The sequence below is a fragment of the Phyllobates terribilis genome, unplaced genomic scaffold, assembly GCF_046119375.1.
Source record: "Phyllobates terribilis strain yellow unplaced genomic scaffold, ASM4611937v1 Scaffold_2__4_contigs__length_985480577, whole genome shotgun sequence".
NCBI lineage: Eukaryota > Metazoa > Chordata > Amphibia > Anura > Dendrobatidae > Phyllobates > Phyllobates terribilis.
Window position 1 is genome coordinate 312,648,167 of NW_027362762.1, and position 24,603 is coordinate 312,672,769.

Sequence of the window (24,603 nt, forward strand, 5' to 3'; positions counted from 1 at the left end):
GAGGCGGGAGAGAGGTGCCGCCCTTTTTAACCTGTAGGTTTCCGGTCCTTGATGGGCGGATCCTCTCTCTCGTGGTGCTGTCATGGGAGTACAAATAAAACACATCTTCCAGGTAATAAAAGCCTGCATCAGTGAATATAAAGAGCACAACCTAACTAATTCTCAGAAATTACAGAAATAAAGGTTGTGTTCAATAGTTAGATTTCCATAAAGGAGGAAAGCAGAAGACACTATAACACTTTTTAACATTAAAAAATATTGCTAAAAAGTGTGTCTGATCGCCTGCAGTCAGGAAGGTCAAGCGGTGCCAAACCTCCCTTACTGCTTCCTTAAATCATGGGGCAAAGCATTCATAAAATGCTGTGCTCTGATGATGGAGAACTGTGCAGCTGCATAGTTCTCTCTCCCTGCACACTCATCTGTGAGCTCAATGCTGAGCAGAGGAGACTTAACTAGAGCAGTATGCTAGCTGATTAAGGAAAGCATATGCCCACACAAGGGTCAAATAGAAAGAATCTTTGGTGCACAAGCTGAAGAAAAATAAAATAGTCACACAAGTAGCTAACAAGTTGATTGACACTTAGTAAAAGAGTGTGGGTGTCCTGCATTACCATGTGCTGCTCTGTAGGTGCATACACATATGATGCAATCCTTTTTTGGCTAGAATTGTGTGTGGTCATATGGGGCACAGTTAAATTAGTACAGCACAGCATTGCTCCATATAAAATCTACAATTGCAATCCGAATGCAGACAGGTACATTTATCTACAAAATGTCCGGCGCTTCAGAAGGAAAATACTTTACTTTATAGAACCAGCCAGGGACTGAAGTTGGAGAGGAGACTATTCTGGCACCTTACCCGGTCAGCATCTCCAAGCGCTGCTGCAGGTGATTGACATGTCTCTCTTATAGTGACCTGTCAATCACCTTGAGCGTCACTGGGAAAAGGCACCAAGCACCAAAATAAATGTACTTGTGCCCTTTATTAACGGTGGTGCAAGACTCCCAAAGTAAAGTATATTGGGACTTTTTGTCATGGCTCGGTTTGGGGATTAAATCCGGTGACCTCTTGCTTTGTGGTCTGTTCTTCTGCCTGTTGAGCTAAAGTTCTTTTCCTTCCCTGCTCAAATGCTGATTGTTACTTTGTCCTTATTCTTCCTGCTTGATTTGCGCTTTTCCAGCACATAGGAAACGTGGCAGGGGCATAAAACTTTTTAGAAAAAAAAAAAAGGGGGTAATGATGTGCATTTGAGATACTTATAAAATTACTACTGTTTTATGCAATTAAAAATAAATGACAGTTACTCTTTAAAAGAAGAAAAACAGACATCATAAAAATGCAACAAATTTTATTAGCACAAATCATTAAAAATACAATTTAAATAATAATGTGCAATCAAAACAATGTTCCTTCACATAATCACCCTTACATATAGAAGAAGCTTGACAATATAAGTATTACAGGACTGGTACTCCACTCAATAAGGATCCCTGCTGATCCCCACCCCACATTGCAAGGTTGTAAGACTCCATGGAGGAAGGAGGGTTGGGATTCTCAAACTGGAAATGAAAAATGTCTGTTGGCCACAGCAACCACTCATAGGGCAGCTTTCATTTCTTATGGTGCTCTTCAGAAACAAAAGCTGCACTGTGATTGGTTTCTGTGTCCTACAAAGACAATTTTTCCTTTCAACAGTTCTATAAATCTATCCCACTGCGTCTGGAATCTCCTAGTCATCTGTACATACTACATGTTACTGCACTGTGGGGGTGTCCTGGTAGAATTTTACTGAGTAAAGGCACAGTCTTAACATTTATATTATTTAGGGACTTAAAAAAATATTTATTTCTAGATCGCAATCTATCAAACCTGATTAAGTTTCGTCTACATAAAAATATAAAATCGACAATAAAACATATTTAGATACATGATTATATAAATTAAAATCTAGATTAAAAAAGGTTTGTGGACTTAAAATATATTTAAAAATCTCATCAATAAAATGTGAATTTATAATAAATAATCCTGCTCCATCTGAAGCTCTGCCATCTTCAGCGAATCGACTACCCAAAGAAATGCAACAATCTTATATTTTTTGATAAATGTCCTTCTCAGACTCTTAATTTCTGCTAAACGAGACAAGTCATCTCCTACCACAACATGTGAAACTCCTTCTTCAAGATGGCTCACTACTTTTGCTCCATGAAAGCGTAACTCCAGCGCTCTTATACTCAAAGCAGAGTTTTCAATTTTAGTAAGTGGGTTGTTAAGGACTGTATAAATATCTAGATAAACAACACATTGACGGAACACACTACTAGAAGAATTTTCCCATGGATAGCGATGTTCTAGGTCAGAAATCATGTCCAGGGGAATTTTGTCCTTGGTGTCAGGTATTCTGGTAAACAGATCCTTCAGCTCAGACTCATTAGTATTTGTGACATAACTGTCACCATAGCAGTCATATTCACTAGCAAAGTGTTCCTTGGTGGACGGACACATATGAATCATATGATTAGGTTGCCAAGGTACAAAGGTTTTATTTTCAAAGCACTCGAGAAGCCATGCAGCTCTGACAACATCGTGCTTATTCGACGAGATAACATTTTTCACTCTGACATTGGTAGTTCCTACAATAACGCAATACGTGTCTTCTCCGGGATTTTGTACAACTATGCCACCACAAGCAGCTATCATGCTCTCTAGACTTGCCTTGGAATGGATATCTGTTCCACTCATCACACAGAACTCAACCTCTTCAAACATATTTGACTGCTTTGAGATGTTGGTAAGATCGGGCGCTTTCAAATGAGAAACCACACCAATGACTTTCCTAATCTTCGCAACATTTTTTCTTTTCTTTTCTGGTGGCTCTTCACTGAAATCCAAGTGTTTTGAAGCTAATTTCCCAGAAGCTTTTTCTCGAAATTGTTCCAAGTCATCAAGTGTCATACAGTCATACCATTCCTTGTCTTCTCTGATCTTTTCAATTCGGGGAAACCGAAGAGTACAATTGGTTTTGTACATATCACTGTGAACAATCTCTGCTGCCTTCACTTGAATGATAACAGAATTACAAGGCTCAATAAAAACTTCTGGCTTTTCAGTTGCACACAACAGATTTGTAGGTGGATCCTTTTTTCGATAACGCTTCCAGTGGGGAGCCAACTTTAAACCTAAGTCGTATAATTCTTTCATTGTGTAGCCAGAGCCAATACGACAAAGTGAATGAAAGACAGATGGCTTCTCTCCTGGATGTGGTTTCTCAGCCACTGCACACAAAAAATGAGACATCATACCCCCACGCAGACCCTTGCCCCAATATCCCCCAACAATTAAAAGATCTAATTCATCCATGAGTCCATTAACATATTCAGGTTTGATCTTTAACCAGCCTTCACCACGTTTATCTGGCTTATAAATTGACATGGGGTCTTTCACCATAATTCCTTCCTCTCGGTTATCGATTGCTTCATTTAGTGCATCAACTACATTCTTTTTGGTGCTGGCTTCAGTTTTGTGAACTACGTAAATCCTTCCGGGAATTGGGGTAAATATATCACGGAGCATGTCGTACCTTTTCCTAAGTGTTTCATGGGCTAACTTCTGATCATTAAACATCAGAACATCAAACACACAGAAACAAGTTTGAAGGTCGGAATCATCAACCATCCTTTTGATGTCAAACTTATTTCCTTTCTGCATGAACGTCTCAGTGTTAGGGTTGTAGGCCATCATCTCACCATCAAGTATGCAGTTTTGGACATTGATACGAAAGACATTATGAATAAATGGCGTTAAAGAGCCTTCAAGGGGAGAATCACCGAACTGCTGGGTGTATTCAAAGCCATTCCGAGAAAAGTATTTATACACATCTCCATCCTTGTGCATCTGCATCCGTTCACCATCCAGCTTCGTCTCAATATAAAAACTCTGGTGGTTCATTTGTTTTTCTATGTGCTGAATGTTAGCAATTGCAGCAAGCATCGGTTTAAAGGCAGAAAACATTGAGATAGAAACGTCACTTAGGCACACACTGGGGTCATGAAGCTGTAAACACACTTTTTCTAAATCTGTGGTGACATTATGAAGTTCTGCAGCATCAGGATGAAAGATGGAAAAGACTGTTTGCTGGCTAAACCCAAGCTTCATGTCCTTTATAATCATCCTTATAAGCCACTTCTGTTCCAGAGCAGTGGTGTTGGCAATCAAGTGCAGCAGACTTTTCTCTATAAGTTCCTTCTTCCTCCCTGCATTGTTGCTAGCTATTGAATCTAACTGATCATTCACATCCTTAATGAACAAGGTTCCTTCTTTGCGGCAACGTGACTTAAGCACAAAGTAAGCAATTGCAGCAAAGTCGCCAGCATCTGAATTGGAGCCAGTAGGAGTTCGATAATTTAAAAGTTTAAGAGCATCTTTGCCATCTTTGGGCAAACCAAGAACTTTGATATAGAGTTTGGCAAGCAAAGTCTCCTTAATCCCATAAGCCATCCGCTCTCTTTCTAATTGTGGTAAAATAAGTCGCATTGCTGGGTAGAAGGAGTCTTTAGTAGTAGGCTCGTTCCTGTGAAGAGCATTGTGGAATTTTCTCCAGGAGTCAATAAATTGTTTTAAAATATTTGTTTTCTCGGTTCTGTTCTTGCATTTCTGAATTCTTTCTAAAGTAGTACAGAGATCTGCAAAAGGTACCTGAGCAGCCACTGTTTTTAAGGGCAGGATATCAGAAGACATTGTGCCAGAGATCTGCAGACAAAAGCACAAGACTTCTTTTAGCAGTTAATAAAAAAAATTATAAGATACATAATATCATGCATGTAATGCTCCAGTATAGAAAGGCACTTCTCACATTATGTTTGAGCCTCCTGTCAGATGCACATGTCAGGAGTACCTCCCAAAGTATACCTCCAACAGAAGGCTTTACCTCAGTATTTGAAAGCCAAAACCAGGAGTGGGTGATAAATACAGAAGTGGTGACGTGTTTCTATTATACTTTTCCTCCGATTGTTCCTCTCCTGATTTTGGCTTACAAATATTAAGGTAAAATACTGAACGTGTGCACATGGCCTCACCGCAGTCTACATTCTAGAGTATAATACTCGTTTTAATACAGTATTAGCTGTAGAAATAAATTTATGCTGATACAGGAGGTCGGTCGTGTCCTTCATTGACCAATTGTGCACTGTAAATACATTGCTTTGGTAAAATATTGGATACAATGTAAATGCAGCATTTCTTTTAAAGGCCCCCACACACACTTTAAAGAGGACCAATCGCCAAAAATAGTTTTATTAAAAAACAACAAATATAATTATGTGTGTTTACTTATTTTAGATACACACTGACTGCTTTGAAAGTCAGTATGTATCTAAAAATCTTTGTTTATGTACCTATTTTTCAATGGAGGTGTGCTGCCATCTTGTGGATGACACAGCTTCTCACTGATCCCTCCGCCTCACGCACATTTCTAATGCACAAGCAGAAAGACCAAAAGTGTGCTGCTCCCAGAGACATAGTGCTGCTTTATTAGAAGACTTTTCCCTGCCTGTCTGCAGACTCACTATTACTGTCACACTGGTGTGTGCTCTGATTTATGCTCCACAGAGAGTGAAAACGCTCCGATCAGAGCAATGACCAGTGTGATAGTGATAGATAATGAAGCTGAGGCAGACAAGGAAAAGTGTGATAATATACTCATCACTGATGGAGGACAGGGGGAGCAGCAGTGGGAGGTCTTCTAATAAAGTGCAGTGATGTCCTCAGGAGCTGTGCGTGTGGGAACACTTCCTGGTCTCTTTCCTCACTAAACAGTAAGATCTCTCAAATTATAGCAGAATCTCGCTGCTTAGTGAGGAGAGAGACCAGTAAGTGTTCCCACACACACTGCACTTTATGAGAAAATTGATCATCAGCGATGAGTATATCACAGTTGTCCCTGCCTGTCATCAGCTTCTCTGAGTCTCACTATCACACTGGTCTGTGCTCTGATCATAGCAATGATAGATAGTGAAGCTGCAGACAAGCAGAGAAAAGTATTTTAATAAAGTAGCAGTATGGACCCAGGAGCAGCTCGCACTAACTCCATAACACTGAGCATGCCATCTGCTCTGAACAGCGAGACCACTCTGCTCAGAGCACATACATCACTTCCGTGCTGTGAGATGACGTAGTGTCGCTAGGCATTTCAGGAAATGGCTGTGAATTTTTGCTAATAGTGTGATTAGCATATAATTTGCATATCCATTCCCATAGTAATAAAAGCCCTTTTCTCGCTGATTTTAATAAAAACAAACCAAGTGCTAAATGTGTTTTCGTGATAGGTCCTCTTTAAACTATAGATGACCCGCCTGACCGTTGATGTCGGGAGAGAGGAAAATGCAGCCAGTTGGATTTCCAATGACCGATTCTTTTATTTGGCTGGCAGCAAGTCTCTCATATAAAACACAGGAGGGCTTGGCTGAGGGCTCCTGTGTATGGGGGAGATAGCGGTCGGATGGACATTCATTTGGCCAACAGCTATCTAATGGGTATTGGGGGCATTAAAGAAATACTCCAGGGAGATAAAGTATTTTAATGGACATGTCTTCACAAACTATAAAAGGTAACATCCATAGTGTTATTTGTAAGCCTGACAGTACCTGCTACTGAATGTGATGGTGGCTCTGCTCCTCATTGTGCCCCCACACTTCTGGGAAGTTATGTCATAGATCAGGGGTCCTAAGCTGGTCCTGGCTTCTAGTAACAGCCAGCCCCCAGATAACATCATCTTCCACCAGCCTGAGATCAGGGGCCGTGACCAGCCTCCTCTACCCCTGTCAAGCTACAGTCATTCTATCTGGGCTCTGCCAGCTCTCCCAACTCTAGCTATGGCCAAAAAAAAAGAGACCGGACTATGAAACCCATATGGTAAACACCGTAAAGAGAAAAAAAAAAATCTCAATACCAGAATCGGTTTTTCGGACACCACGCCTCCCTAAAAAAAAATGCAATATACAAAACATCAAAATGTTGTATGTACCCAAATTGGTATCAATAAAAGACTGATCATGCCACAAAAAGCAAGCCCTCTCACAGTTCTATTGATAGAAAAAAAAAATATGTACGATTTTGTAAAAAAAAAAAAATGCAAATTTGATCACACTGCCATGTCATTCTTTCTACACAATAAAAAAAAAAAGAAAAACTAAAAAAAAAACAATGGTGGAATTTTTCACCATATCATCCCACTTGGGACTTTCTTTCCCGTTTTCAGCACACTGTACACTTAATGGTATGGGTGGCAGTTAAAACTACAACTTGTTCCACAAAGGAAGGGGAGGGACAAATAGATAAAATAAAATCCCAGTTGTTAAGGGGTTAAACACCAAACATTCATAGGGATACAATATTTGCTATGACACACTTAACTTCTATTTTGTGTACATCCAATCTATATTTTCTTGGTTATGTGGTTTATACGTGAACCGGACGTCACTTATACAATGTAAATCTATGGAGCGTCAGAATGAGACTCCACAGACTTAGGCTATGTGCGCACGTTCAGGATTTGAAGCAGAAATTTCTGCAGCGTTTCTGTATCTCCTTTGCAGGAAAAACGCTGTGGAAAAAACGTGCGGTTTTGACGCTTTTTTAATGCGTTTTTGTACATCAATGAATGCTTTTTTGGAGCTAAATAAAGTTATTTTGGTGGGAAATTGCTTTAACACTTGGATTACCATCAGAACTGGGGTGAGTATATAGGTTAATTTAAATTATTAAAGAATGTGTCTGTTGTATTTCAAATAAAGTGTTTACTCTGTGTCTTTATTTAACTCTTTACTTTACTTAGGTTTGTTGATGAAAGGGTCTGACTGACACCATGTTATCACCAAACAAAAGAGTTAGGTGTCAGCTAATCTCATATACCCAATCTTCATTAGCATTCCCATTCATGTCTTTTCTGGGGCAGCTGTGAGCTGCTATTTTTAGCCTAGGAAGGTGCCATTAGGCAAACATGGTCCCTGGCTATTAACAGCTCACAGCTGTTTTGTTAACCGCTATGTCCCCACGAACAGAACAGCAACAAGCAGCGCTTTGGACGCAGCATATTTTTGCTGCGTCCAAAACGCTGTGTTCTAATGCCGCACTTTTGTTGTCAGTACATGTGAATCCACCGCATATAATGACACTTCAATCAGTCAAAATCTGCAGAGGAGATTGGCGTGTCCGCTACAGAAATTGACATGCTGCTGGTGAGTTTGGGTACGTGGTAACGATCAGGAGCCGCTGCATGTTTTATTCTAGAAATCCCATATCCATTATGCGTGCATCAGAGGCTGCGAATCACCCGTGAACATTGACATGTGGCGCGTCTTTCAGGACCGCAGCATGTCAAATTCTCTTGCGGAGTCGCTAGTCTCCGCAACAGAAATTTGACCACTAGAAAGTATTGAATGCGATAAATCCACATGGTTCAGTGAACACATGCGGATTTACATGCGTTCAATAGAAAGCAACGTTTTGGACGCAGCAAAAATATGCGTCCAAAGCGCTGCTATGTCCAGATCGTGGGCACAGAGTCTAAAATTAAAAAAAAATGGTGTGGGCTCCCGCGTCATTTTTATAACCAGCAGAGGGAAAGCCAACCAATGGGGGCTGATATTAGTAGCCGGGGAAGGGGGCATTAGCCAACAATGTTCCCTGGCTATTAATATCAGCCCACAGCTGTTTGTTTAGCCTTTACTGGCTAGATTACAGGGGTACCCCAGAAAAAAAAATTGATGTATGGTCCCCCTATAAAATCTAGCCAGAAAAGGCTAAACAGACAGCTGCAGACTGATATTAATAACCAGGGAAGGGGCCATGAATACTAGCCCCCTCCGCGGCTAATAATATCACCCCTCAGCAGTCCCAGAAATGGCGCATCCATAAGATGTGCCAAATCTGGCGCTTAGCCTCCGCTCTTCCCACTGCCCTGTAGTGGTGGCGAGTGGGGTTTGGGTTCAAGTCAGCCTTGTATTGGCAGCTAACGTGAAGCCCAGGTTAGCAATGGAGAGGCGTCTATGAGACGCCCCTATTACTAACCGCGTAGTAATAAAAAACAACCATATTCCTCACCTGTCCGCCGTCACGACGTAGTCCACGATTACCGCCGTCACGATTGTCCCTCGACGATCCGGGTCATTTCTACAGCAGTGATATCAGCAATCACTGATGTCACTGCTGTAGAAGACAGCAATGTATACTGACAGGAGTGTAAAATCACTCTTGTCAGTGTACATTGTTGCTGCAGGAGTGAGGTCACTGGGGTTCATCAGCTGAAGATCAGCTGATCAGCCCCGGTGACCTCAGCACCAGTACTGGTGGGAACATTTTTCAGAATGTTCTCACACAGAACCGATGCCGTAAAGTGAGGTCACGCGAGCTCTTAGCTGAAAGCTCACGTGACCGCACCGCAGGTCCTGGCAGCGCAGCGATGTACACTGCTGGGAGCTAGCGCCGGCCGTATGACATCGCGAGGACCGAAGACCAGGAGGACGCCGGACAGGTGAGTATAGTGTTTTTTTTGTACTTTGTTTTTTTTTACTTCACTTTTTTCCACCACCGTGTGCAGTCCCGGCTCAGCTGAGGAGACTACTGCTCCCCTCAGCCGCGCCGCTCTTGCTGTTATCAGCCGGAGCAGCGGTCGGATGAGGGGAGTAGTAGTCCTCCCCAGTCGAACCGGGTACCACTCGTAGCATTCCCGCGGCCCATTGACTTTAATTGAACCGCAGCAAATCCGCAGATATAATATTATACCTGCGGATTTTCTACGGTTCAATTAAAGTCAATGGGCAGGAAACGCTATGGGAACGCTGCATACAATGGACATGCTGCGTTTTAAAACGCAATGGCAATCCTGAGCGGAAATTTCCGCATCACGTGCACAGCACATCAGGATTGCCATTGCAATAGATGGCAGACCGATTACCAAGTGTTTTGATGAGTTTCCACGCCGAAAAATCGTCGCGAAAACGCATCAAAAACGCTACGTGTGCACTTATCCTTGCACTGTAAAATCGACTTCTGGCTCACACAAACCCTAGTGTGATCGGCATTTCAGTAATACGAGTCAGAAGAGGACCAGGCATTTCAGTAATACGAGTCAGAAGAGGACCAGGGAAAATGTCGATCAGTAAGTATGTTATCACTTACATTACATGAACATTAAGACAGGTTTAGGGAGAGAAAAACATTTTGGGAAACCGGATTCATGCTTCACCTTCGTGCGTGATCATATATTTGTACCATTGGGCAGTGCGGATTTTGAACCACTGTATTCCCCATTTACTGCAACATATCTCCTTGGGTGTCCTGCAGAAGCCTTTATATGGCTCTGTTTAGGAGTTGTGACTGTCACAACCCTATCAGGTGAGCGTACCTATAACAATTTACACCACTTGGTTATCAGATAAGACCCTATTTGCGCTTTTTGCCTTTCCAGTTTTTCCAATTTGTTTTGGGATAATATGAAGAGAAAGAAGACATTGCACAAGCCTACTTCTACAGACCTGTGGTTAGTTCTCCAAGATGTTTGGGACAACTTCCCTGACAAGTTCCTTCAAAAGCTGTGTTCAAATGTATCTAGAATTACACATGTTCTGAAGACACAGGGTGGTCACACCAAATATTAATTTCATTAGATGTGTCTTTTTCATGTTGCATTTTGTTAATTGATAAAAAAAAGGAACTATTAACACTTACATTTTTTGAAATGCTACAAAGTACAACTTAATTTGCAGCATTTTTTCCCACACCTCATTTCATAGGCTCTTTCCCCATCCTGTTCCAGTGCCAACCTGGTTAACAGGTTAAAGAAGTGAAGAATTGGCGCTGAAGCAGGGGAGGGTGACCGAAGCTCTGTTTGTTATTTTCACCCAGCCTATGAAGTTTTAACAAAAATACATACATCAATATCACTCCTGTAATAACAGGACAAATACCCTAAAAGGACAAATCTGTTCCATGGCCTTTTAAAGATTTCACTACAAATTAAAAGAAAGATTAAATAATACAAACCATAAAAGTATAAAAAAGTCCACAAACTTATTTCTGAGCTTCTGCAGCGATGACGGGCACTCAGGGTTTATATCCTATAAACAGATCAGAAATGGTACGTTGGCGAGATCATGGGTGCAGTGTAAAATAAAAAAAAAATATATGAAAAATGGCACATAAAACATTTCAGTTATAGAATATACAGAAGTGGTTTACAATAATTGAGTTGCAAGTTAAAAAATACTTCATATTTATCTGAGCTGTGGGCAGACATGGGTGGAGGCGCCACCTTTACAGCCAGCCAGATCCACTGCAGATGACATTCAGCAAAAACCTGGCAGTTCCATTCTAGAAACAGAGCGTGTCCATGGGTTATGGACTGGTATAGCAGCGCTGCTCCATTGTAATGAGTAGGTCGAGCTGCAGTACCACACACAGTCTATAGACAGTGGAGGTGCTGTGTTTTTTTTTTGTTTGAAATCAGCCATGTTCTTGTGAGATTGCAGATTTCCTACCAAAAACCAATAACAAAGTACAGGGTGGGCCATTTATATGGATACACCTAAATTAAATGGGAATGGTTGGTGATATCAACTTCCTGTTTGTGGCACATTAGTATATGGGAGGGGGAAAACTTTTCCAGATGGGTGGTGACTATGGCCATTTTGGATCGAACTTTATTTTTTTTCAATGGGAAGAGGGTCATGTGACACATCAAACTTATTGAGAATTTCATAAGAAAAACAATGAAGAATTTCTAGCACAGGCTTCCAGTATCCGCTGTTTCAGATGCTGCACATCTCTTATCTTGATGGTATGGTATATGGTACAAAGATAGTGGGGCCATTCTTCATCAATAGAAACCTCAATGCCACTGGATATCTGAAATTGCTACATGATGATGTGTTGCCCTCTTTATGCACTGAAGATGGCACGTTCCCTGAGTTTTTCCAATAAGATGGTGCACCACCACATTATGGGTGTCAGGTCCGAGCATTCCTACATGAAGAGTTTCCTGGAAAGTGGATTGGTCGTCGTAGGCCAGTTGAATGGCCACCAAGGTCTCCTGATCTGACCCCCTTAGACTTTTATCTTTGGGGTCATCTGAAGGCAATTGTCTATGCTGTGAAGATATGAGATGTGCAGCATCTGAAACAATGGATACTGGAAGCCTGTGCTAGCATGTCTTCTGCGGTGTTGCTATCAGTGTGTCAAGAGTGGGAGAAGAGGGTTGCATTGACAATCCAACACAATGGGCAGCACTTTGAACACATTTTATAAGTGGTCATAAACTTGTAAAAAACTCATGAAAGAATAAAGTTACACTCAAACCAAGCACACCATTGTTTTTCTTATGAAATTCTCAATAAGTTTGATGTGTCACATGATCCTCTTCCCATTGAAAAAAGTAAAGTTGGACCCAAAATGGCCGACTTCAAAATGGCCAACTTCAAAATGGCCACCATGGTCACCACCCATCTGGAAAAGTTTTCCCCCTCCCATATACTAATGTGCCACAAACAGGAAGTTGATATCATCAACCATTCCCATTAAATTTAGGTGTATCCATATAAATGGCCCACCCTGTACAATACAAGTAAATCGGAGCCTGAAGCATGGAACACATGAAGTGGATCTGAGGATCTAATCTTCTGAAATGCTAAGTGTGCAGGAGAGTAATGGGGATCTCGGCTTCGCGGAGGGGATCTCGGCTTCGCGGAGGGGATCTCGGCTTCAGTTTTGCAGGCCATTGTGTTAGCACACAAATAGGGGAGATCGGTCAGCGATGGCCTGTTCTTTATGGGGGATGTCTCATTGGAGACAATCCCTTTCTTAACATGGCTGCCGAATTTGCTGTGTGAAGTGAAGCCAGGAAACATGGTATTACATCAGCTAAACAGCTGTCCTGGTAACACGAAGATGGCTGACGTGCACCAGAACAGGAACCGCCATCATTGCTCATACAGATGTAGCATAACCTCTAATAGGGGTCTCATATATGGACCCCCCAGACAATTATGACATCTATAGATAGAAGATCAATGTATGTGGTAAACTAACAGTCATTGGTTGGAACATCCCTTTAATAAAGAGACTATACTATACTAGAGAAACAAAATGGGAAAGCGGCTAATAATGCTTTCTACTTAATTCAGACAACCCCCGACTGTCAGGAGCGTTAGGACAGAAGATAAAGCGCGGCTCTCACCTGCTACCCTCTCATTCCCATCCACAGCCGCCCACTGTGAGCAAGAACTGACAACAACGGAAGCTGTACACGTCATAAACCAGCGCAGCCCCCAAACCCACTCATGTCAGCGTGCCGTACGTAACTACGTCATCGCTGTGACGTGCAGAGCGCGCCAGCTTTGAATGTACAGACACGCTCCTAGTCTCGTAAAACGGTCGCTTTTCACTTGTGACACATTCACAGCAAATACAAAATAAAGGTGAGCGCTGCTCTATGTGCGTACGCTAGCTCTTATCGGCCGCTGTTATGGCACTGCAAGATCCCTGCCCCCAAGAAAGATGGCAGCTAAGGGGTGAGCACGTGATTCCTGGCACCCTGACGTGAACGTGACGTTTCAATCACAATCCCGGAAGTAGATCGGGAAGTGACTGCGGGCGAGACGGATTACGATGGGATGAGAGGCCCAGAGCAGCCCGCATCTTGTACATGGCATGTGAGCAGCGTGGGGGATGGGGTGATGTGTGTGGGAGCTGGGTGTGTGTTCTAGTGCGCCCTGTACTGACGTGTAAGCCCCGGCACAGTGTAGTGTGTGTGTTGTAGTGTACCCTGACCTGCCAGCCACAGCATAGTGTGCACACGGTAGTGTGGATGGTATTGTGATGCCATTACTCAGGAGCACAGGGTAATACTGCCACATCCTTGGGTTTTAAAGGGTTTTCAGATTAAAAGAAGTTATCCCCTATACTCCGGGTAGGTGACGACTGACTGATCAAGGGGGGCCGACTGCTGGGACCTGCATCGACCGGCAGAACGGGCACTATTATCCCTGTAAGTACAGAGCCACATTGTGCATGATCCACCGCCACCCCATTCATTCCTTGTGGGGCTGAGGGCAGCTCTTAGAGAATGAATGGAGTGGTGCTTGCACTTCCACACTGACATCCCATCTTGTGACGGGGATTAAAGTTTCCTATTCTGCCGGACGGTGCAGATCCCAGCGGTTGGATATACGGACATATGCTGCAGATAGGCGATAGCTTGTCTTCATCGGCAGCCTCTCTAATTTTTTGCTCTGGAATTACAGTATGGAGCACACTTAAATATCATGGAATGAATAACGGAGTTGCAGAACGCTCTGGACAGTTTGGATGTGATCCTGCGCTATAAGTATGGTGACTTGAACATTGTATTATTTTTTGGAAATGTTTTCCCTCTGTGGATGAATATAACCATTCCCATGTAACCACTAGTGTGAACCCAGCAGATTATGCCCAATTAACATTGCAATTATAGGACTCATTAATATCCTTTCTCACCATGTGCTAAACCTGCCTATATCCAATGCTTATTGTTGTTGGCAGCAAGAATGAGTCTGCTTTGTAATTGATGACATTCTGGTGTCATCGGCACATCACTAGTGTGAACCATTTGTGCGTTTATTGTTCCAGTATGATCACATGAATATTACTACTATGATTACATTGTGTACTGTGGAGGGGTTTGTCATTTGTTGTTCTGCACTGGTAATGTTTTAGGTCTCCTGTAAGAAGCGTGGATTGCTGGTATTTGCTCTGTAGCTTGTTGAGGCCACATTGTAGTCTATAAGGCTCGGTTCCCATTTATTCTGTGCTCTACCCTGAGCGATGTATCCATCTAAATCCTCAAAAGATGGGATGCAGCCAGAATCCGATGGAACCATTCACTATAATGAGGCAGACGCAGTCACTTTGGATTCAGTTTGATCTTTATTCTCTCAGTGTCCATCTTTTCAGGCAGACACAAAAGAGTAATCTACAACTATTGTGTCCACCTAAAAGTGATGGACATCACCAGAATGGCATCCAAAGTGACTGCTTGCCTCACAGTGAATGGTTCCATCTGATTCTGTCTGAATGTTTTTTTGGAATTTAGACCAAAACTCCAACTCAGCGTCCGGCACAGGATCAATGTGAACTAGGCCTAATAAAGACACCGGGCCCAGGGAGGGTGAATACTATTTGTGTTTGATGTTGGGGCGTATATTTTTTGATCATAGAAAGCCTCCCTTCTCCCAGTTTCACAGTGATACATGATATTAGAAAACTTGCACATCAAGAGATAAGCAGATTGATCTGCAGGACCTTGAACCAGCGGCCACATCAATGATGTCGCTCCAGGCCTACAAATCAGAAGAGGCGCTGGGGATTCTGGCTGGTAGGAGGTAGTTTGCAGGATTCCTGTCCGGCAGTCTGGGCCCTGCAAGTCACTTCGCTCATCTCTAATATTTCTGCCTGGCACACTTTGGTATTGATATCTTTTTTCATATATCTTTTAGGTTTCTTGCTTCTAAAACACGCAGCATAGCTGCATTTAAAGGGAACCGGTCACGTCCTAGTTGCTATGTACACTGCCCCCATTGCTTTGTTAGTGATGCAATGTGTATCACTAACAAGCTTTTTTCATTAAAATCGGTGGTAGTATAATGATTTTATAACTTTATATACACTTTGTCCTACCTGCTTGTATTCAGTCATAGGGCTGTGATTCTCTCATTCAGTCATGGGCAGCACAGCATTCAGTCAGTGCTGGCGTCGCCCATGTATTTGAATACTGCTCCTGGCAAGGTTGTGTCTAGATCGGAGGTGAGTTTTTGTGCTCCTCACTTTACGATCTAGACACTTCACTGCTGAAGAGACTAGATCGGAGTTGCTGGAGTGAGGACCTCAGTAATCCCCTCCGATGTAGACAGTTCAGCACTGACACCACTAGATCGGAGTAGATTCCGGGATCCTCATACTCACTGCTGTCTAGTCGCCTCTACTGGCTTTTTAATGTTTTTCTTATGCTTTTTTATGTAATTGCTCATGTTTTTAATGGAGCAAACATCACAAGCCAAAAATGATTTTTTTACACTGTTATATATTTTATGGATTTGGGCAAAATTCTTTTTCTCCTTGATTATTGAAACTTACATTTTTATTGTCTCTTTATGTAATATAAGAAATTCCCCTTATCGCTGATTGTTCAGTTTTGCCAGAATGTGACTCTTCCCATTTGTCCACAGTCGTGTCCGCAGCGCCGACATTGTGAAGAATGGGGAGAGGCGTAATAGAGCGCCCCCGACAGTCACCATAATGTACAACACAGAAGTGACAAATTCTTACAGGAATGTCTAAGGTCACTGGAGAACACTGCTGTCATCATTTACGCCACTTTTGTGATGTCAATTATGATGATTCTGTCGGCTGCTCCGTCACTGACTGAGACTTGTGGACATACAGGAAAATTTGAATTCTATCAAAACTGAACAATCAGAGCTATGTGTAATTTTTTATATTATAGAAAGGATAATAAAAAAAATTAACAAAGTGGCCGAGCTTTCTCCCTCTCTCCCTACATTAAAGGGGATATCCGTTCCTGTAGTTCAGCTGCCTCTGCTGACGTCACGTCGACAGAGCAGAGGCTTCTTTTCCGCTCCACTGTGTTGAAGGACGAGAATGACGACATCATTCTCATTGACAGCTGGATTCCCACTGTCTAACAGGGGGAGAAGGCTGTCAATCAGAATGAGTCGGACATCACTCTCTGCCCAGTCAAATGCACATTTCATCACTAACAAAGCAATGGGGGCAATGTACATAGCAGCTAGGACGTGACAGGTTCCCTTTAAGAGATTTTCTGAGACTGTAACATTAAGGGCCTATACTGGACCCCGGGCATCCCCGTCACCCCCTGAATACAGTCTCGGGGTTGAGGAATTGGGGAGTCGAGCAGCTGGGTTTCCCGTACGCTGTATTTGGCTACTTGACTACTAGACTACTGATTGTAAAGGTTTACTTTGAGGCTAATAATGATAGTAAAACACTGTCATTTCTGTTACTGCAACAGGTTCCAATAATCTGTGTTCCTGTGGATGCTGCATCTCAAACATACAGGACCACTGCTAAGTCTGGCACCTGAAGAGCTCACACAGATTACTGTCCTGCCTTTTCCTCCATAGTGACTTTTATATATATCAGGTATGTGCATACTGTTTTTGAGTGTGATTGAAATAATGTACAGAACTTTTTTGCTACTTCTGATGCGCACAGTCACTTCAATCAGTTGATTGTGGGGGCGCTCGGAAGCAAGACCCATGCCAATGTTATATGTCACCAGTATAAAAGTACTCAAAAACCCATAGTAAAATTAATATATATTTTAGTCATTTATTAAAAATAATAAACAGGCAGGGAAAGGGGGGAAGGGGGTGGGAGCTCACCATGTCAAATTGTCAACAGCTTCAGTTCGTTAGAGGAGTTCATCAGGCGGGTGCCAGGTCCATTGGTGATAGCAGTCAAAGTAGAGAAACAAAGAAAAGGATGCTTGCGGCACAACCAGCCAAATAATAAAAAAATGTAAATGGTTTATTGATGAATCATTGTAAAAGGATAAAAACAACGAAACCTGACACGTTTCTGGTGCTAAAACACGCGCCCTTACTCATAGGGTATCCTATGAGTAAGGGTGCATTTTTTTTGCACCAGAAACGCAATTATTAAAAATAATAAAGTGAGGATCTAGCTCAGGCAGATCCAGAGGTCTCTGCTGGCTATGGAAGCAGTGTCAGCAGCATTGTTGGAGCCTGTAATTGGCTTCAGCAATTAGTTGATTAAAGAGCGCCATCATCAGATGTATATACTTTGTCAGATCTGTGGCTATGCAACCGTATACACAACAGCATACCACGACACATTCTATCAGTCAGCATTACCTTTCTCAGCAATTTATGCCACAATAGCTATTCTGTAGGATCGGACTGGACTGACCGGCTAGTCTTCTCTGTTCAGACAACTTTGAGTCTTGAATGACCGTTATTGTGTTGCCGGCTAACGATTTGTCATTCTTTGGACCACTTTGTTAGGTAAGAACCACTGATTAGAGGGTCTACAGTTTTGTAGATGTTCTGACCCGGTTTTCTAGCCATCACAATTTGACCTTTGTCAAATTCTCTCAGATTTTTACTTTTGCCATTTTCCATGGTTCTAAGACGTGACTGACCGCTTGCTGATATTTTTCACCCCTTGATGGGTGTTGTAACAAAATAATCATTTTTTTTAAAAGCACCTATGAGATAAAGCAAATACATTTTTTATTCCTATGTCGAAGGCGTCCATAACTTTTAATTCATATGTGACATGGGATGAGAATATTGTGATACATAGCCGTAGCCTCTTTCAAACAACTGAGATTATCGGAACCTCTGATCGCCGCTGTTTAACCGATCAATTGTCGTAATTCGCACTGATGGTGGTATCCAAAGGGAGAAGCTTAGGGGCTTGTTGCTGATGACATCAAGAAGAGTGTCCATGATGTGATCACGGCCTATACCTAGTATGGGCAGAAAGCCCAGGGATCATTGAAGAACCCCAGTATTGTCAGACCACGTTCCCTGTTGTTAGGACATACTTGGATACAACACAGTAATCTTTTTGATTTATTATTATTGTCATTGATGCTTTTTTATGAAAAAGCCCTGGAATATTTCCCCACGGAGAACTGTGTGTGAGCCCATTCACGTACAGTGGATCTGTGAGTTTATTGCTGATCTGTCCCAATAACTGTATATATCCTTGTAGGGGTAATAACTTCCAAACTTCTGTACATAATGTTAATAATTAAATCCAGATCCTCCAAACAACAGTTACATGACATTCTATTCTTCATCATATTGGATACTTGTGCCTGTATAACTAGGTGAAGAAGAGATTTATTTTTTATGAATATATACAATTCTTTTGAATATTTTCTATCTGTGTTTGTTTCAGGGCACAAACAGGAAAGCTCAAGAATGGAAAAACATCTGAAGTTTTGGGCTTGTGCTGAGCGGTGGTTACTAACGTTGGGCTCCTGGTCCTGGGGACTATGTCGGATATGTCTTCTCCCGTTAATATTAACATTTAATATGTATGGTGGTATTATTCTGCTGCTTCTGATATTTGTCTCCATAGCTGGAATACTTTTTAAATTCCAGGATGTACTGCTTTATTTTCCTGACCAGCCTTCTTCATCACGACTTTATGTACCAATGCCTACTGGAATACCACATGAAAACATATTCATTAAAACAAAGGATGGTGTACATCTCAACCTTATCCTCTTGAGATATACAGGTGATAACTCAAACTTTTCTCCAACCATTATTTATTTTCACGGTAATGCGGGAAATATTGGCCATAGGCTACCCAATGCGTTGTTGATGCTGGTCAACCTGAAAGTGAACTTGCTGCTGGTTGACTACAGAGGCTATGGAAAAAGTGAAGGTGAGCCCAGTGAAGAAGGCCTTTACCTAGACTCTGAAGCTGTGCTTGATTACATCATGACCAGACCTGACATCGATAAGACAAAAATTATCCTATTTGGCCGCTCTTTAGGGGGTGGAGTGGCCATTCATTTAGCATCTGAAAATGCACACAGAATATCAGCGCTGGTATTAGAAAATACTTTTCTTAGCATTCCTCACATGGCCAGCACCCTATTTTCTTTTCTTCCTATGAGATACCTTCCTTTATGGTGCTACAAAAATAAGTTTCTGTCCTACAGGAAAATTTCTCAGTGCCGAATGCCTTCTTTATTCATATCTGGGTTATCCGACCAGTTAATTCCTCCATTCATGATGAAACAGCTCTATGAACTCTCCCCGTCCCGGACTAAAAGACTAGCCATCTTCCCAGATGGGACGCACAATGACACCTGGCAGTGCCAAGGCTACTTTGCTGCACTTGAACAATTCATAAAAGAACTGACCAGTAATCACTGTCCAGAAGAAAATGCAAAAACATCAAATGTGACAATAATATGAATGCCAACTTCTTCCCTTTGCACTGTTGTATTTTAGGTTTGTGAGACTTGATGAAAAGAATGTCATTTGTACTGTTTGTTTTCCGAACACCAGAAGGTAAAGCTTGGAGAGTGTATCCATGATGGAGCTGATACCTCAGCTTTTTTTCTATGGAGTTCTGATAAACTACATTTCTCTATAGAGTTCAGTGCATGCACTGTTTTAACATATCCTTCACTTTGAATTGACTGCTGCGCTGATTTTCTATGGTAGCTTCGGCTTTATGGGGAATGACACAATCGTCTTTATTGTGATTTACATACACATATTAAAGCCCAGGCCATGTCCACTGGTTCCAATGTAACACTAAAACGGCCATCAAGTCAAATGCTGGAAGACAGAATTCAGATGTTAGTGAAATATTGTCTGCGATTGGGACTGTCCACTGGCCTCCTGACCCATAATTAACAGCCTCATAAGCATATATGAGGATGTCAAGTCAGGAGCCCTGCCATCAGTCCATGCATCGCAGTCCGTACTAAGACCGTGATACAGGGACGTCGGAATGAGGTCAAAGGGGGATGATCAGGATCAGAAACCACAGCCTTTTTCCAGCAGCAGTAGTGCTATCTATGTCTGGTATAGCTCTTACTCATTCAAGTGAATAGAGCTGAGCTGCAAGTCCAGACCCCTCCCCCCCTCCTAAGAAGAGGGGCTACTGCTGCTTATATATATTTTCTAATCCTAGAAATCCATTTCATAAAGTCATGGATAATATGAAGCTACACCACATGCTAGACGATGGTATTGGCAATACAACCCTTCTGAGAGACTACTACTCCGGTAAAACTCATTTTATACAGTAGATGTATGCAGTATGGGTCAGGTCATCTAACGTACTGTACATAAAGACATAACTTTCTTTTTAGGCAAATGTCACAATCCATTACGTGTTCTTTAATGTGCTGTGATGACAAGAGATTGGTTTCCAATATTGTGTGCAATTCATTCAGCAGCAATGTTTTTCTGCATGCTTGTATTCTTTTGCTGTTTCTATCTTTTACCTTGGCAAGCCACATCTTCACCTCATCAGTGTATGGCAAGTGTTTACTTAGGGCAGGCCTAAGCTCCATGTCCTTCATTAAGGTATAACTTCTAGTTTGAGACTGGTCTTTATACCTCAGTTATTTCACAACGTGCATCTTTTGTTCCATCCATTGCAATAAATGGTCAAATAATGAAGAATAAGCAATAGTTACTTTTAATTATGGGTTTGGTTTGGTAATGTACCTCGGTATTATTTCTGAATGATTTGAGTAAGGTTTTTCATACTCTGTAGTAAATGAACTCTAGTTGCCTTCCATTGCAGTTTCCCAGCCAGTAATACATATATTGGATCTGTACTGCAAACCCAATGAGCAGAAGAGTTTCTAGTGCTGGTGGCAATCTACACATTAAAGCAGACTACCGAAACAATGTTGCAATGAGTCCTTAGCGCGCTATCCATGATAAGATTTCAGCTGAAGTGACTTTATGCTCACAATCAATTTGCAAGGGCTTCTATCTAAGTGTAAGAATGTTCACTTTGTATGAAAGCTGTTTTAACACCAATTTTACTCATGTCAAGATGTACATACTTAGAATAAATTATTCATGTTTTCAACATGCTTGACAGATGAGTGCTTTGTGTTGCTTTCTCTGGATGGGTATTTCTAAACCACGCTCATAGCTAAGGCAAGTGCCACCGTGACTTCCACAACCGATATGGGAACCATAAGAGGTGAACTCAAGGGGGCTGTAAGAGGTGAGCGCATGGGGGCTGTAAGAGGTGAACTCAAGGGGGCTGTAAGAGGTGAACTCATGGGGGCCGTAAGAGGTGCTTTTACCTTTATATCTTCTGTGGTTACTTCAAGTGACTGTCCCAGGAGGCCTACAGATTGCTATACTGGAATTTATCAGCATTCCAGGGAAAAGTTCTAATTAACCTTTAATGACCAGGTCTAAAGGACTGACCAATTTGTTTTGTGCCTCTCAGAGGCAATAATTTAATTATTATTTTTACTCCGACAAGGGTGTATGAGGCCATGTTAAATGCTGGAGGAAGAAATATTTTTGGCGCTATTTGTGGTTACATTTTGTATCTATTTCTTAACAAGAATATAGAAAATACTTTTATTTTTTTGATCATTAAAAAAGTCATACCCCATAAAAATAGAAGTATGTATTAAATATACATTTGTTTAAATAGTTTCTAAGAATGCAGTGAATTTCAGAAAATCTTGGTACCAGTGACCACACTATAGTTTAATTTTGGTTACACTGATACCCGGCTGGGAGGGCAAACACTGTTAATTTTAAAGAGGCCAATTTTCTCCGGTTGAAGGCTATACTTCAAACCATTGACTGGGAGCAGCTACTGTAGAGTAATCAAAACAGCCAAAGTAAAAAGTGAACGGCAGGTAGCCAAGAAAAGCAAGACATTCTTTAAATGTATAAATACAAAAAAAGCCAAGGTCTTCCCTGAATAATGGTAACGGGGAGTTGGGAGATGGTCACTGAGGATCAAGAGAAGGCAGCATGCCTAAGTGCATTATTTAGCTCTGTATATACCAAAGAACAACATATGTAGACAATCCCAGTGCTCTTATGTCATCTAATATAATCAGTTGTTAAACGTAGATATGGTCCAAGCTGAGTTACATAAAATCAATGTGAACAAGGCATTTACAAGTTCTTAAGGATTGGGGCTCAGTTATTGTTGTGCCCTTGACCATTATTTTTAGAGACTCTTTGGTGTCTGGTTACTGTACCAAGTGATTGGCGGAACGCTAAATGTGCCCATTTTCAAAAGGGGCTCCTGGTTTTTTTTTTTTTAACAACCACTGTAGGAAAAATGTTCAAGGTGCTTAAGGGATTATATAAAGGAGCATGTGATAGAAAATAATATTTTAAGTATCAGCCAGCACAGTTTTACTAAGGACAGAAGTTGTCAAACTAATGTGATTAGTTTTTATGAAAAGGAGAGTAGAAACCTGGACAGAAGGGTAGATGTGGATATAGTGTTTTTGGACTTTGTAAAGGCATTTGACATTGTCCGTCATAAACATCTAATGATGAAATTAAAGGGATTGTCCAGGCTTGGGGCACAAGTCTGTGTGACTGCAGACTTGTGAATTCTCACAGCGCGCAATGTGCACACTATCAGGATTCTCCGGTGCTGGGACTGGGTGGGGGCGTGATTGCAAGTATGCAATTAGCATACATGCGGTCATATGCCGAATACATGTGTATGTGAAGTTGGAATGTGGCCGGCAGTATCATATTGCATACTTGCCCCTCCAGCACAGGAGAATCCTGACAGCATGCACTATATGCGTTGTGAGGATTTATGAGTCTGCAGTTACATTGAGTGACTGCAGACATGTACCCCAAGCCTGGACAATCCCTTTAAGGCGTTAATAGTAGAAACAAATAATGTTTGTAACTGGATTGAAAACTGGCTTAAAGATCGAGCTCAGAGAGATGTGGTGAATGACTGCTACTCTGAATGGTCTCCGGTTGTAAGTGGTGTACCCTAAGGTTCATTGTTGGGGTCTTTAGTTTTCAACATATTTATTAATGATATAGAATAAAGCATTAACAGTGTTGTTTGTATTTTTGCAGATGACCCCCAAGCTATGTGGTATAGTGCAGTGTATGGAAAATGATCATAAATTGCAGGCTAACTTGGAAAAACAATGTTTGGGCATCCCCTTTGCAGATGAGGTTCCATGGTGAGAAATGTAAAGTTAAGCACATGGGCCCCAATAATATGCAGGCACCATATGCCCTAGGGGGAGCAAAACTAGTACAGTCACTTGTAGAGAAGGATCTGTGTCTACTTGTACATCACAGACTAAATAGGATGCAATGTCAATCAGCGTCTCCTAAAGCCAACAGGATATTGTCATGTATTAATAGAGTTATGAACTCGTGGGACAGGGAAGTAATACTTCCTCTTTACAAAGCATTAGGGCGACCTCTTCTGGAATATGCTGTTCAGTTCTGGGCACCAGTTCATAGATCGGGTGCCCTAGAGTTAGAAAAGGTACAAAGAAGAGCTTCAAAACAAAGTTTGCAAAGGTATTTTCTGAATGTTTGGTCCAGTGGATTGATTGTACATATATCCCTTTTATCCTCTCCCATCCCTCAGTTGATGAACATTTATCAAATGTATCAACTATATAACTGTTCATGTCCTCATGGTTGCCCTTATTGCAGGTCCAAAAAATGAAATATGCAATCCTTTTTAAAACCCTTATTCACAAATATAAAGATACTGTAAGATGCATGGAACTGCAGCATGTGGAATGGACCACCACTTCATTCAAGAACTTCTTTGCAGTTGAACAGTAAGGATGAATAGGGAACTCTGACCTCCTCTGTTGGAGTGATTTTGGGTTCCGAGTGGTGGCACACCCAACCGTGATACATTCATCACCTATCCTGTGGATAGAAGAGTAATGTTATCAGTGAGAAAAGCCCTTTTAAGTAAAAGCACATTCGGATAAGAGTATTTTTGGTCTATATGCTATTCAATATGACACTTGGACCGCA

The 24,603-nt window shown here is 41.6% G+C and overlaps 2 protein-coding genes across 5 annotated transcripts; one reads left to right on the forward strand and one right to left on the reverse strand.

Annotated features, from left to right (window-relative positions):
• Positions 1-1,332: 1,332 nt before the first annotated feature.
• Positions 1,333-13,378, reverse strand: LIG4 (DNA ligase 4). Its single transcript, XM_073664239.1, has 3 exons — positions 13,227-13,378; positions 11,039-11,112; positions 1,333-4,747 (listed from the first exon to the last, which is right to left on the reverse strand). Exons 2-3 carry the CDS (start codon positions 11,039-11,041, stop codon positions 2,012-2,014), a joined length of 2,739 nt encoding a protein of 912 aa, XP_073520340.1. The 5' UTR covers positions 11,042-11,112; positions 13,227-13,378; the 3' UTR covers positions 1,333-2,011.
• A 209-nt stretch (positions 13,379-13,587) lies between these two features.
• Positions 13,588-21,686, forward strand: ABHD13 (abhydrolase domain containing 13). 4 transcript variants are annotated; one of them, XM_073664243.1, is made up of 4 exons: positions 13,597-13,701; positions 14,293-14,380; positions 17,076-17,206; positions 18,995-21,686. In XM_073664243.1, exon 4 carries the CDS (start codon positions 19,018-19,020, stop codon positions 20,026-20,028), a length of 1,011 nt encoding a protein of 336 aa, XP_073520344.1. In that variant the 5' UTR covers positions 13,597-13,701; positions 14,293-14,380; positions 17,076-17,206; positions 18,995-19,017; the 3' UTR covers positions 20,029-21,686. The 4 variants fall into 4 exon arrangements, with proteins under 4 accessions (XP_073520341.1, XP_073520345.1, XP_073520344.1 ...); XM_073664241.1 differs by having other exon boundaries at positions 14,293-14,375; XM_073664240.1 differs by lacking the exon at positions 14,293-14,380 and having other exon boundaries at positions 13,588-13,701.
• Positions 21,687-24,603: the final 2,917 nt, after the last annotated feature.

Bases quoted from the DNA above. Each gene is read 5' to 3' on its own strand.
- ABHD13 (XM_073664240.1), top strand. From the start codon at position 19,018: ATGGAAAAACATCTGAAGTTTTGGGCTTGTGCTGAGCGGTGGTTACTA.